Raw genomic sequence first — 14,184 nt, forward strand, 5'->3', positions numbered from 1 at the left:
ATCAATTATACACCTTTTTGTTTTTAAGAGGGGCTAAGGATATAAACTCAAATAGTTTACTTAGGTACAGTTTTGAAATATGTGTACATGACTAATTCAATTTTAACAAATGTAGTTGTGTTAAAGTGTGGCTGTGCGTATTAAGCTAATTAAAAAAAGCAATTAACAATAATCTTACTCACAACCCAGTTACCTTTAAATAAACAGATACAATGACCTTCACCAGCAACAGCATTGAATCATTAATGCCAATAGTTCAATAAGTTAAAATATGTTTTTCTTAAATGAGCAATTCAGCATTATGGATACTTTTTATACTGAGCATATATTTCAGGATTCTAACTTTAAGTGAAGGTTTTTAGACTGTTGTATTGCTACACCACCAAGGTCTTGTTGGCCATTGTTTTTTTAAAGCCAAATATGTTCAACTCTTTTTTCGGATATGAAAAAATAAAAACGATAAAAACGGACTGAGGAACACTAATTATAATTTTCCATGAACAGTAAAATCCATGGCTGTGTGAAAGCGCATGTATATCTTTTTTTTTCTTTATTTACAACACAGAGGTTAAACAATTGCTATAAAAATAATAACACACCTTGTACACGCTAGGAAGTCCAAAATGCATCGTATTAGAAATCCGATAAAATGTCTGTCTTTTAAAATCTCGAAGGTTTTTGCAGCTTTACTGTTTTTCATGTTGTCAGGGTGCCATATTGTTCAAATATTATGATTGTTTCTTTTGTAATAATTAAAAATGAGGGGGTGGGTCGGCCGGATGTGACGCCCGTGTCGGAAACGCTGTCAGGCTGGAGTACTGCACGTGTTGGAAGGAGCTGCAGAAGGAACATGAGCGCTCAGCTCCGGCTGGAAGAGAGGCCCGAGAGAGGACACCAAAGCCTTCATTCCGACATTTTCTGCTGACTTTCCCACCGTTAACACACAGCCAAACGACAGGAAGCTCCCCGGCAGCTCAGAGGAGCGTGAAGCAAGACGACAGTGACCCGTTAACTGAGGGAGGAGAAGAACAACACGCGGGGCGAAGGAAGAAAGTTATCGGTCTCTGTTCACGGGCCTGTGTGTTGTTGTCTAATCGCTAGTTGCCTTAGCAGCTTGATAAGTTGACTTTCTTAGTAGTTTAACTCTAAAGAACTGGTGAGAGTGTATTTGGACGTCATGGCGGACTACCTGATCAGCGGCCCGTCGGGTTACATACCCGACGACGGGCTGTCGGGACAGCAGCTGTTCAACGGAGGAGACGGGCTCACATACAAGTAAAGACCCCCACTCTCACTCTCCTACACAGCCAAACACGACAACACACGTCTAATGTGTAATGTAGCTCTGTGTGCTAACATCTAACTAGCACCCCTGCGGTTGACGTTGTCCAGCAACTGGAGCTGGTGTTGCCGAAGTCAGCCATCTTTCAGGGACAGCCAGTGACAGGTTACTTATTGATGATCCGACCCAATTTTGGCTTAAATCAATAATGTCTGCTATTGTATTAAAAAAGATGGTGCTAAAAGAGTTAGGTTTCAAAAACACTGGATACTACATTTCTTATATTACCAGTAGCATGTTTATGGTGCCTGATAGCAGGGTTATCTACATTAGAGCAACAGAAGACAGTATACACCTGTTAAGCTTTGACACTGGGAACAAAAACCGTCCTTTCCGAGGTGAGCTGAGTGGTATAAATGGTTCATAATGTATAATATTTATATTTTGCTGTACAGTCAAACATGCTGCAGAAGTCATTATACAACTGTTTTTAAAGTGAATACTCGTGGTCGTAAACTGAAAACATTTCAATAAAGTTACTAGAGATCAAAGTGGTATCTTTCATTGTAATCTCTTGAGAAATTATACCAATAACCCAAAGTATGCAATCGATAGCATTGAACAACAGTAGAACAATATGTCCACTTTGCTGGGGCAGATAATTAATCAAAACGGAATTGTAATGGACGACCAACTGTGTAGTTAGATTTTATATTAACCAAGGATCACAGTTGGCGGGACACGCATAGCTTGTATTTTGTCCAATGATGGTGTTTTATGGCTGCTTTGAACTTTACGTCCAGACAGTTTATTTGTTTCACTTTTTATATATTGTACACTGCCATTGCCTTACTTATAAGTGAAGTATCTGCATTTAAAACACCAATAGATTGAATTACAACCTCCTGGAAATGAAGCGGGGAGGCACAGTCCTTCTATACACACACTGGACCCAAATTTAGCTCCTGACTTACACATCCTGTGTTGTTGTGCTGGACTATGTGGACCCTGGCTATTTATTAAAGGATCTGCTTACTAGTCCTTCTAACAGCAAAGCACAAATTGTACTGCATTTACTTTTAAGTCCTAAATTGTATCTTTGAAATCAAAATACTTTCTTTGTCTACCAACTCCACAAAGCAATGTCCCCAAATGGCTAAATGTTTCACTGTTCTCTTACAGTTACTACACCACAGAATTCTTTAATAAATTTAGTAAAGGTTTTTGGATGACCCAATAACCCACTGAACCCCTGATGTTATCGGTTGTTTTATGGATGCTTTGACAGTGTATAGGCTCACAGTTACTCGTCACATACTTCAACCGGTCTGTTTTTGGGCTTATCGTGGCACACTGTCTCTCCACATGTATTGACATGCCTGGCATTTAAGAAAAACATTTCACACACACATTTGTACTGTAACATGACACCTTGTAATGTCCTGTTGGCAGATGGGTCAAGTCACATTTTTCCTTGAATCCCTTCTTGGTTTTCTATTTCTGAACAACATATGTGTGCTTATGTCTAAGATCTTTTTAACTGTTCAGTTAAACCTGACCCCAACATAAGGAGTTATTGTTTTCAAGGTTTGAGTAATTATTATTTGGATATAAAGTTACAGATAATTTATTTATTTCCCCACCCTGTCTTAAGGTTGGTTAAAAGCTGGAATGATGGTCAGGTTTTGTAAAGAGCTGCTCTAATCTCATCTTTCTTGCCTCTCCTTCAGCGACTTCCTGATTCTGCCGGGCTACATCGACTTCACATCAGACCAAGTGGTGAGTTGTCGTTATGGACAAATATATGCCAACACATACAATCTGGTTAACGCTGCTGTGTTGTGGTATTAAACTAATCTGACGTCTCTGATAGTGCATGCGGGAAGAGTAAGGATTATCAGCCGAGTGCCTCCCATCATAAATAATCCCAGAATTAGGCTCACAATGCCTCCACAAGACAGAGCAGTAAAATATGGCTTTCCAGACTTTATAATGATTCTGTTTATAAACATTTGTTAAAGCAAGACTATAAATTAAGCTGAACAGAGGTTTTGGATTCATGGTTTTACTAACCTAAGGTTAGTTTTTGCAATCCAATTTGTTAAATTAAATTCGAGCGCATACTTGAATTATTGTTTTATCTGCTCTAGCATTTTGTACTCGCATATCAATAGTAAGGATTCAAAATTGTGTGAAATTGCATATTTTTTGTAGAAAACTGTTATTCTCAAATGACCAAAAGTCTTCCACAAATGTAACCAAAAAACTGGGATAACAGTAAACTCTTAGATGTTGTGCAGAAGTCCATGGGACGCCGAGCCCCCTCTAAATTAGAGCCTTGGCAACAGTAAAGTCAAAGTCCACTTTATTGTCAACGTTTCCACATGTGTTACAGAAAATTGAAATACCGTTTCTGGCAGTCCCACAGTGCAAATATTAACAACAACATATAACATAAAAAGAGCCTAGAAAAAATAGGGGGAGTAAAAAGGGGTATACAAAAAAAACTAAGTAATATATACATATATTGTGGTCCTCCTCCAGGAAGTTGACATAAAGTGAAAAAATAACTGGAACTGTAGCCAATGCAAGTAAATGGAATTAACTAAATATCTTGTATATTATTCACACTTGTTTATTTTACGTTACAAAAAACATTGATGAAAAGGCCTGTTAAATGAATAAATATGTTGTGTAGTATTTCAAGTAAACATTGTCAAAGCATTTCCAGTCTTTAAGGTGAACTCTGATTTATCTGCTCTAACAAACTTTACATCTAAGTACAAACAAGTTAATGTATTACTCAGGAGTTGTTAACGTGTGTTTATATGGACCATGTGTGCTTATAAAAACCTGCTGATGTCATTTGTCCAGGACCTGACCTCCGCGCTCACCAAAAAAATCACCATGAAAACTCCCTGTGTCTCCTCTCCCATGGACACCGTCTCAGAGGCCAACCTGGCCATAGCTATGGCAGTAAGTCAACACATGAATGCACAGTTTCCTTGAAGTATAAGATGGTTTATTGTTCTTGCTACTTCGTAGTACACTGTGACAGAAGCCCACTGATGTATGTCTGCCTGCAGCTCACAGGTGGCATCGGCTTCATCCACCACAACTGCACTCCAGAGTTCCAGGCCAATGAAGTCCGAAAAGTCAAGGTAATGATGATGGCTGTGTATGATATTCATTTCTCTTTACAGCCTTATATCCATTTTTTCCTTCAAGTTAATCTTCTGTCATCTCACGCCAGCATCTCTTTGTCTTTCTCTTTATATTTGCTGCTTTTAGTTTGAACAATTTAGGAAGCGTGTTATTTCCCTGCATGCCTTGCTCCGCTGCTCTAGAGTCTAGACAGTAAACGCTCAGATATTCTTTATCCATCCACCCACATTAAATCCCTGTCGTTCCTTCTTTGGCTGGCTCTTGATTCCACCTCCCAATTATATTTGTTCCTGCCCCGCTTTATTCTTCCAAACCCCTCCTTTTCCTTACCTCCTTCCTTACTTTCCTCCCCTCTCCAGCGCTATGAGCAGGGCTTCATCACTGACCCCGTGGTGATGAGCCCAAACGAGCGTGTTCGGGACGTCTTCCAGGCCAAGGCTCGCCACGGCTTCTGTGGAATCCCCATCACAGACAACGGAAAAATGGGCGGCAAGCTGGTGGGCATCATCTCCTCCAGAGACATCGACTTCCTGAAGGAGGAGGACCACAACCTGCCACTGAGCGAGGTAAGACACAGTTCATAGGATAGGATTATTACCAGGGGATTTTCTATGAAAAATATAGCATGACAGCGCTAACGTCACTTCTGGAGAAAACTACAGCCCCGCCCACTAACCTGTGAAAATATTGCATCAGAGCGAAATGGAAAATAATAGTTTCTTCATGTCTTAAAGCTGCTCAGTCATATATTGCAACTCAACAAATAAATCCAGAGTTACGCTTTCTTTTACTTCCTCTACAGAAGAAAAGGACAGTAAAAGAAACAATCTGACTCAAAAATCACAGTTTCAGTGTGAGCCTGCTGCCTGCCACTCGTCCACCGGACATCCATCCCCTTTTTATTCAGAGCTCCGTAAAAACAAAGCTGTCACTGCAGTCTGACGCTCTATTCGACACGATTTTCATATTTTTGGAGTAATCATACAGTTTTTGACAAACAGAAATATTGTTTTCTGGCATCACTAACGTTTTAAGGGGACAATCTGCATTTTATTATGAGGGCACACGCCCAAAGTAAGAGGGCACAGCGCCCCTGTTACCGGTTCCTGACAAAACCCTGATTACCATTACTAAGTGTTAGCTTTTTGCAATGTGATTTTATTTTTGTAGAATTTTCTCAGGTATGAAAAACAGACTTGTTCTGTGATTTTTAGCTTCTAAAATGTTTACGATATTTTTGGCCACATATTATCATAGCTAACTGAATGAGTTTTAAAATGTAGACAGTGTTTGTCTATTTGTGATATCACATAGGTAAGGGGTTCTACATAGACAAAAACAAAGCCTGGGATTTTGTATATGTAGATCTCTTTTTAAGTTACAGTTAGGGTACAAGTGTCACATGTTAAATCAGGAAACTACCAGAAATACTGACCATTTAAAAAAAAAAAAAAAAAAAAGTTTTGACGTTTCCTTTATTTATACCCTGTGTGTGAATGCCTTGACAGGTGATGACGAAGCGAGAGGATCTAGTAGTCGCCCACGCTGAAGTAACACTGAAAGAAGCCAATGAAATCCTTCAGAAGAGTAAGAAAGGTGAGAATATCATTTAAATTATTATTCACGACACACATGATTTCAGTTTCCATTGCAGTTAACATTATGATGACATAAACCAAATGAATTTGTATCCTGGTGTGAACCTCTGACACGTTTAACTCCCCTTGATTCCTCCTGCAGGTAAGCTGCCCATAGTGAATGACGAGGGCTCCCTGGTGTCCATCATCGCCCGCACTGACCTGAAGAAGAACAGAGACTTCCCTCTGGCCTCTAAAGACTCACGCAAACAGCTGCTGTGTGGCGCCGCCATCGGCACCCACAACGACGACAAGTACCGGCTCGACCTGCTGGTGCAGAGCGGGGTGGACGTGGTTGTACTGGTAAGGACGAATTCAGTTTAGGATGTAAAGGTAGACACCAGAGGGGAATTAAGAATGTGATTTAGGGACTGAGCTTAAACTGGCTTCTCTACTGGAATCAATTTCAGACTCTGGAGCAGATTTGGGAGCTTTATCACTGAGAAAGCAATGACTTTTGGTTGGGAACCGACTGGAAGTGTGCACTTTTACAGATTTGTAGTGGATTAAGTGGGTCAATTTATTGTGGCAGCAGTGGTGTGCACTTTCACTGTGGTGTTAGAGTGCACAACAGACACGGTCTCAATCTATGGAGCAGACTGCACGCTGTTAAATTAGCTCCCAATGAGTTAATAAGAGGTAATCAATCTGATAAAGATCCATGTGTGATTGGAACTTTGATGTCCTTGTAATGTTGTGCCGATAATGTGCTCTGGATTCACTACATTGAACACTGGTTTTAGGTTTTTTTTAGAAGCGTTGAAATGTAACAAGTAAGTGTATTCAATATAACAGTGTTCTGTGAATAAAGAGATCATTTGCTCTGTGTACCTCCAGGACTCGTCTCAGGGCAACTCAATCTTTCAGATCAACATGATCAAATATATCAAAGAGAAGTATTCTCATCTGGAGGTCATTGGAGGAAATGGTAACTACACTTTTCTTTACCTAACAATCAGAAAGGGTGTTTCTATTAATGTCAGAAATAAGTGATCAGGTTGAGTATAGCAAGAGATGCACAAATTCAAATGCTCTAACTGCCTCTGTCTCCCCCTCTCTGCTGCAGTGGTGACTGCAGCTCAGGCTAAGAACCTGATCGATGCAGGAGTGGACGGGCTGAGAGTGGGCATGGGCAGCGGCTCCATCTGCATCACACAGGAAGGTGAGCGAGACAACGGGCGTGCTAACTGAGTCACAAAGCAGCCATTCTGGAGCAGTGTGGTTCTTAAATCTACCAGACAAAGGGGAAAGTTAGGGAAATTGTTAGGACAGTGATGTGTAGTTACTTATATTTTCGATGTATTGGCCTTTGGTTTGGCACTAGAAAACGTGCTGCTTAATGTTTGCTTGATAGCAACACAATATTGGCTTGATGAGCCACGAAACTGACATATTTGTTCAACAATTCATTGTAGTGCATCCTAGTGGAAGACAACAGATGTGTGTTTAAGACTAGTCAGAGGCTCGGATAGAAAGACGAGCCTGTTTTGAATTATCTTGTCTTTTTCTTAGTTTAAGTGCTCTGGACTTCAGTTTGTTTTGAGTGTTCTTATGCTGGGAGTCTGTCTCTGACGCTCCTGCCTGATTACATTTGCAGGTCATAATTCAAATACACGAGATATGATTGTCAAACATTTCTCTTTCTTTAATTGTCTGATCTGAAGACATAAGCTGTATTAGGTTGTTGCAGCTGAATTTGGAGTTTAAAATATTAAGTTGTCATAGGGATACATTTGTGGGATACAGCTGTGATATGTCTGGCAAAGGTCTCTGTGTCGTCGCTTCATGTTTTTCAAACATTTCTTCAAATTTTCAGCATATGTTCTTGTTCATTTTCTTTTGTCTGTCATCTTCATCTTGTTTGTCATTGTACCTGCCTCCTCCCCTTCTCTCATCCATTCCCTCTGCCTTCACTCTCTTATATTCTCTTCCCTGGTTCCCACCCTTGGTGTTTGATTGTGTATGTGTGTGTATTTGTCCATGTCCAGCTCTAAGTGTACCACCAGCAATAAAGCTCCACAGCCCCAAAACCCCAACCACTGTTACGGGATACTCCAGTAAGTTTTGGCCTGAGCTGGTCTCCTATTGGCTCCACTATCACAGTGTGCCTGCCCTCCCCACTTCACAGCCTGCTGCATTGATTGGTTAACAGCTTTGCATCAGTAGATGTAGTGAAGGTAGTGATCATAGGCCTTTGCTTTGTTTTGAGAGCTGGCCTTTGGTGTTTTGAGGTTTTGGGGTTTTGCTTGATCCTGTGTCCTCACTAATCCATCAATCATCCTGATTGAATATTGCTCTTCCTTCACCTACTTATCTGATCTTTTAGCCGGATTTGGATAGAGTTCTAAATTGAGTGAATGACCTTTCTGATCAAAGGGGGAGACACCCACCCTTGTTGGTGTCCTTCACATGTTTCCTTGATCTCAGACAGTTTATGAAAAGACCTAGGACATCATGTGTTCTGTGCTATCTGACCCCAGCCCCCATCCCTGATCTTGATGTCATCAGATTGAGACACAATTTGTGTCCTTTGGTTACCTAGATATATATATCAGATACCGTTGGTCAGATGGTGGCTGGTTTAAGTCCGAAACCCTTTCGTGCTGTTTCTGTGACCACTGTGATTTGTTTGTATCAGCTATAAAGCGCCGTTCTCATCCATTTCCAACGTCAATTCCAATCATATTGTATTGTCACAAGTGGCTGACAGCCACAGGGTGTCTGTCTAACAGAGCTGGTGAACCTGCTGCAGTGGAAGGGGCCAGACCAGTTATATTCCAGCCTGCGGATCTGTAGTTAACGTCATTATAAAGGATCCCGGTGGGCTTGATAAATGTATCTTTATTCAGCCATTATAATCAGTCTGCTAGTGAGGCCAGCTGTGCACCCATATTGGCATAGTTTGAAATGTAGCATGGCTGTATGGGGATGCCTTTTAAGCGCTTTGATCATGTTTTCTAAAGACATGTACAGACCAGTAAAAAACATGACTCCTGCATGGTACGGCACGGCTCAAGTCTTGTTTCATGTTCCTGGCTTTAAACAGTGAGTAGACTCCAGCTCAGCCCTACCATGCAGTGGAAAAACGTGGCTAACACACACAGTAGTTGCTCCGATGTGTTTCTGATAGAATAGCTACTAAAGGTGCGTTTGCCTCCACAATTCGTGGACCCTCAGTATTAAATCACACCACCAGTATCCATGTGTGACCAATTCGATAACTTATACAGAGAGCCCTTTGCATAATAATCTCAGATCCTGACTTAAAGTATGTAACAGGATAATTAGGACTGCTAGGTTGGCAAGTACCGTCAAGCTACAATTCTACAGGGGGCAAAACAACTGTACTTGCAAAACAAAAGGAATTGGGATAGTTCACTTGGTAGTAAATGCAAGCGTTGGTGTGAAACATTAGTGGTGGTTAGAGATGTCTTTGAAGTTGATTGGCAGTCTGGATTTTTTCTGCTGATATGACAAGTTTAACTTCCTCATTCACACTCTACTTGAACTAACTGACGACAGGAGACACAGCCCCAGCCTGTCCGCTCATTCACTGTGAGATTTTATTCTAACGCCACTGAGGTACTTTCCCCCATGCATGCTCATCAAACCTTTACCAAAGGATCAGCAGGCTCCCGGTTCCAAAGCTCATCTGTATGTTAATGTTCATGTCAACAAAATATAATTGCCAGGTAAACATGGAAGAAATATTCTATTCTAACTCGCAACATGAATCTATAAAGCTTCATTTGTAGAGCAGTGTGAACTTTTGGCGAGCGGTTGTTTATGCTCTGGTGGGTTAAGGGGTTCAGCTGGAAGTAGAAAAAGCATTATGAAGTTCAGATAACTAAATGCAACAGCTGTATTTTCTCCCATCCTTTAATCCTGCTCCGTGTCTCTTCCTCTCTTCAGTGCTGGCGTGCGGCAGACCTCAGGCCACAGCAGTGTATAAAGTGTCTGAGTACGCCCGGCGGTTCGGTGTGCCCGTCATCGCCGATGGAGGCATCCAGACGGTCGGGCACATTGCAAAGGCCCTGGCACTAGGAGCATCCACTGGTATGGCCAGATGAGTGTTTTTAGAATCTGAATGCAATGGTTTATAATTAAAATAAAAACACAATTACATCTAAAGTGAATAAGGCTTTGTTAGTTTTTCTGCTGTGCTAACGTTTTAAATCCAGGTTTCAAAGAGGATTATCATTTTAACATCAGATGTTTTAGATTTGGATTATGATGTTTACTACTCTGTGATATGCTGGAGTGAGTAGTCTTCATTACTTACCTTTCCCTTACTAACCTCTCTCTGTGTGTGCAGTGATGATGGGCTCTCTGCTGGCAGCCACCAGCGAAGCTCCTGGTGAATATTTCTTCTCTGACGGCATCAGGCTGAAGAAATACAGAGGCATGGGCTCCCTGGATGCCATGGACAAAAACCTGGGCTCCCAAACCAGATATTTTAGGTACAGACACTGGGCTAATAGACTGTATCGTTTATAGTAAGCATCCTAGTGGTGACATACAGTTGTGTTCAACATAATAGCAGTGTAAAGCTCAAAATCCTTATAATAGCTTTTATTTCATACGCACAAATTAATTGGGAACACTGCACATTCTATTCTAAATCAAAACATGGGAAGAAAAAAATGATCAAATTAGTTTCTACTTCCTATGCATTTCTTGGTTTTGCCTCAGAAACAGCAGTTTTGATGTCACCCCACACGTATTCTATTGGATTAAGGTCCGGTGGATTGGGCTGGCCACTCCATAACATTAATCTTGTTGGTCTGGAACCAAGATTTTGCTCGCTTACTGGTGTGTTTGGGGTCGTTGTCTTGTTGAAACACCCATTTCAAGGGCATTTCCTCTTCAGCATAAGGCAACATGACTTCAAGTATTTTGATGTATTCAAACTGATCCATGATCCCTGGTATGCGATAAATAGACCCGACACCATAGTATGAGAAACATCCCCGTATCATGATTCTTGCACCACCATGCTTCACGGTCTTCAGTGTACTGTGGTTTGAATTCAACATTTGGGGGGACAAACTGTCTGCAGCCCCTAGACCAAAAAAGAACAATCTAGCTTTCATCAGTCCACAAAATGTTGCGCAATTTCTCTTTAGGCAAGACAATGTGTTCTTTGGCAAATTGTAACCTCTTCAGTACAGTGGGACTTTGCGGGGGCTTCTTGCCGGTAGATCGACTTCACATAGGTGTCTTCTAATAGTTACAGTACTCGCAGGTAACTTTAGCCTGTCTTTGTTCACCCTGGAGCTGATCATTGGCTGAGTGTTCGCCATTCTATTCTTCGATCCATGTGAATGGTAGTTTTCCGTTTTCTTCCACGTCTTTCTGGTTTTGGTTGCCGTCTTAAAGCTTTGAGATCATTTTAGTTGAGCAGCTGATCATTTTCTGCACTTTGTATGTTTTCCCCTCTTTAATCAAGTTTTTAATCAAAGTACTCTGTTCTTCTGAACAATGTCTGGAACGACCCATTTTACTCAGATTTTCAGAGAGAAATGCACTTCGCCATGTGCTGCCTTCGTCCTTAAATAAGGGCCACCTGTTTGACACCTGTTTTTTCACAGAATTAAGGATTTCACTAATTGAACTTCACACTGCTATTATTTTGAACACTGCCCCTTTCAATCTATGATTTAATTACACAGAATCAGCAGCATGTTTGTCATGACTGTTGGGTCTGTTGGTTTTCTATGACTCTACTACACCTACTAGTAAATTATTTGCCATGTAGAAATATAATTTCGACCGTTGATCAGTTGATCTGGTTAGTGATGTTAGACTGCTATTATTTTTAAAACAACTGTATGTCTGCAAGTTCGATTATAACATAATATTCTCACACTCTTCAGCCATTTCTTTTCATAGTTTTTTCCCAGATGACAACACTTCTTCCTCATTCAAATTTCAGTGGTTTTGCAAAACATGACACATTTCTGCCTTGTGATAGAGACTGACGAGCGTACTTCCTCTCCCCTTCACAGTGAGTGCGATAAGATCAAAGTTGCTCAGGGCGTTTCTGGAGCGGTGCAGGACAAAGGCTCCATCCACAAGTTCGTTCCCTACCTGCTGGCTGGCATTCAGCATTCCTGTCAGGACATTGGATCCAAGAGCCTCACACAGCTCAGGTATCAACACAGGCAGGGATTAGCTTCCCTTATGCATGACTTCCATTATACTGCGGAATAAAAATAGGAAGTTCTAATATAATAACATGTTTTACAACCTTCATCTCGGCCACAAAGAACAAGTTTTAGAAAAAATACTTTACAATCAATTGCAGTAACCTAAGCATAAATGGACAATAAATCACAAAATATCATGTCAAAAGTCTTAGTTGTATGTCATTTAAATGCCTTAAAGCTATTCATTTTTAATGACTGGATTAGACCACATAATCAGCCAACAAAGCTGCAGACTCTGGACTAACAACAGCTTACCCAGGGGTGTCCAAACCTTTTTCATTGAGGGCCACATAATAGGATAACTTACGAAGGGGTAAGGTTTATTGCCTCATAAGTTACGTTATAAGTCGGCAAAATCAATAAATTGTGGGTCTATTTATGCCTCATACTTAAAATATGCTTTAAGAAAAAAAGTCTACATCATAGCTCCCCATAGGTTTAAAACATTTTCATTTTTTTTACAAAAAGTATATTTCAATTTAACAAGTTTTATTTCAAGTTTGTTATGCAAATCACTGTTTTCAGCTTTAACTGAATTAAGTTCTTTGAAAATTGGGCTTATTAACACATGAATAGTACTGTGTAATATCATTTTACATGTACATTTCAGAAGTACAATATAAGTCAAGCAGAAGTGTCAGGTGTGGGCCATATTCCATTATACTTTTAGATTTGACTGGGGGCCGATTTCAAATGGACAACGGGCCGCAGTTGGCCGTAGTTGGTCTAACCTGACAGTGACTATTATAACAGACAAAGTATTGCGTAGTCTGAACCCGGCATGAAGTGTTGAACCCTTGCTGATTAGTGTGAAGTGGTCTGGATCCGGCACACTGCTTTACTCTTGGTACTTGCCCAGTGTTTGTTTCTCATGCCATGCTTCCCCTTGATGTGTATTTCCTTCCTCATGACAGAGCCATGATGTACTCCGGAGACCTGAAATTTGAGAAGAGAACAACATCAGCTCAAATGGAGGGCGGAGTCCACAGCCTGCACAGGTACACACAAACATGTGCAACTTGTTTTGCTTGCTTTTATAATCCATTATTTAAAACGTATTAGTTTCATGTCTCGCTCCAGACACAGTAACTTCCTCTTTAGCGCCTCCAGTCTGTAACAGAAACCTCAGGGAGCATCATGAAAGCTGTGCGGTCTTCTCCTCGCTGACCACTCCTCTTTCTCCCACAGTTATGAGAAACGACTGTTTTGAGAAGGAGCCAGCTGTTCTGCCTGCTGATGGAGACAGACACATTATGCAACTGCACTACAAGCCAGACCCTCCTAGTCATTCTTCACACACTCAACTAACATCTCATAGAAATGGGTCATTAAGAAGAAGCTCTCACTCTTTCAGCGATCGATCAAGTCTTCCTGCCAGTGTCATCTATGCATCGTCTCTGTTCAGTGTAGTTGTGTGTGTGTGTTTTGTGTGAAGACGGGGAACTAAGCATTTATCAATCAGTGCACGTTTGATTGTTTCCTCCAAGGCCATCCATGTTCTGATTTAAAGTAAATGTCTAGCCTGTCCATTTTAAAGCAAAAAAATCTGCCTGATAATAAAGCATATGTGTTTTTCCACAAACAAGACTTTGGTCATTTGTTTAGAAGATCTGGGTTTATCTAGTACTTTGTATATTCTATACAGAGTTGATGATACAATGCAGAGACCATTTCTCATCTGCAGAGAAGCGTATCCTGAGAAGACATGCTGCCGCCTGTCATGAGTAAGCATTACTAACCAATTTATTTTTACCTTTACAAAGCTTACCCCTTTAAACATTTAGTTTGTGTTTGTCTCATCAAGGATCTTGTCATTTAACTTGTAGTTTGCAACAAGATGTGGCTACCATCCATTTAGACACCAGTTTCTTTATTATTTTTTAAAGGAATA

At 40.7% G+C, this 14,184-nt stretch overlaps 1 protein-coding gene across 2 annotated transcripts; it reads left to right on the forward strand.

The window, feature by feature from the left end:
* The first annotated feature begins 726 nt into the window (after nt 1–726).
* impdh2 (IMP (inosine 5'-monophosphate) dehydrogenase 2) lies at nt 727–13,878 on the forward strand. 2 transcript variants are annotated; one of them, XM_063894735.1, is made up of 15 exons: nt 727–1,275; nt 3,013–3,061; nt 4,157–4,258; nt 4,369–4,443; nt 4,807–5,013; nt 5,956–6,043; nt 6,188–6,387; nt 6,922–7,012; nt 7,151–7,246; nt 8,073–8,141; nt 9,997–10,140; nt 10,400–10,544; nt 12,093–12,236; nt 13,208–13,291; nt 13,482–13,878. In XM_063894735.1, the coding sequence occupies exons 1-15, from the start codon at nt 1,178–1,180 to the stop codon at nt 13,501–13,503; spliced, it is 1,614 nt and encodes a 537-aa protein (XP_063750805.1). In that variant the 5' UTR covers nt 727–1,177; the 3' UTR covers nt 13,504–13,878. The 2 variants fall into 2 exon arrangements, with proteins under 2 accessions (XP_063750805.1, XP_063750813.1); XM_063894743.1 differs by lacking the exon at nt 8,073–8,141 and having other exon boundaries at nt 738–1,275.
* Nucleotides 13,879–14,184: the final 306 nt, after the last annotated feature.

Source organism: Eleginops maclovinus, chromosome 1, assembly GCF_036324505.1.
Source record: "Eleginops maclovinus isolate JMC-PN-2008 ecotype Puerto Natales chromosome 1, JC_Emac_rtc_rv5, whole genome shotgun sequence".
NCBI classification, from domain to species: domain Eukaryota; kingdom Metazoa; phylum Chordata; class Actinopteri; order Perciformes; family Eleginopidae; genus Eleginops; species Eleginops maclovinus.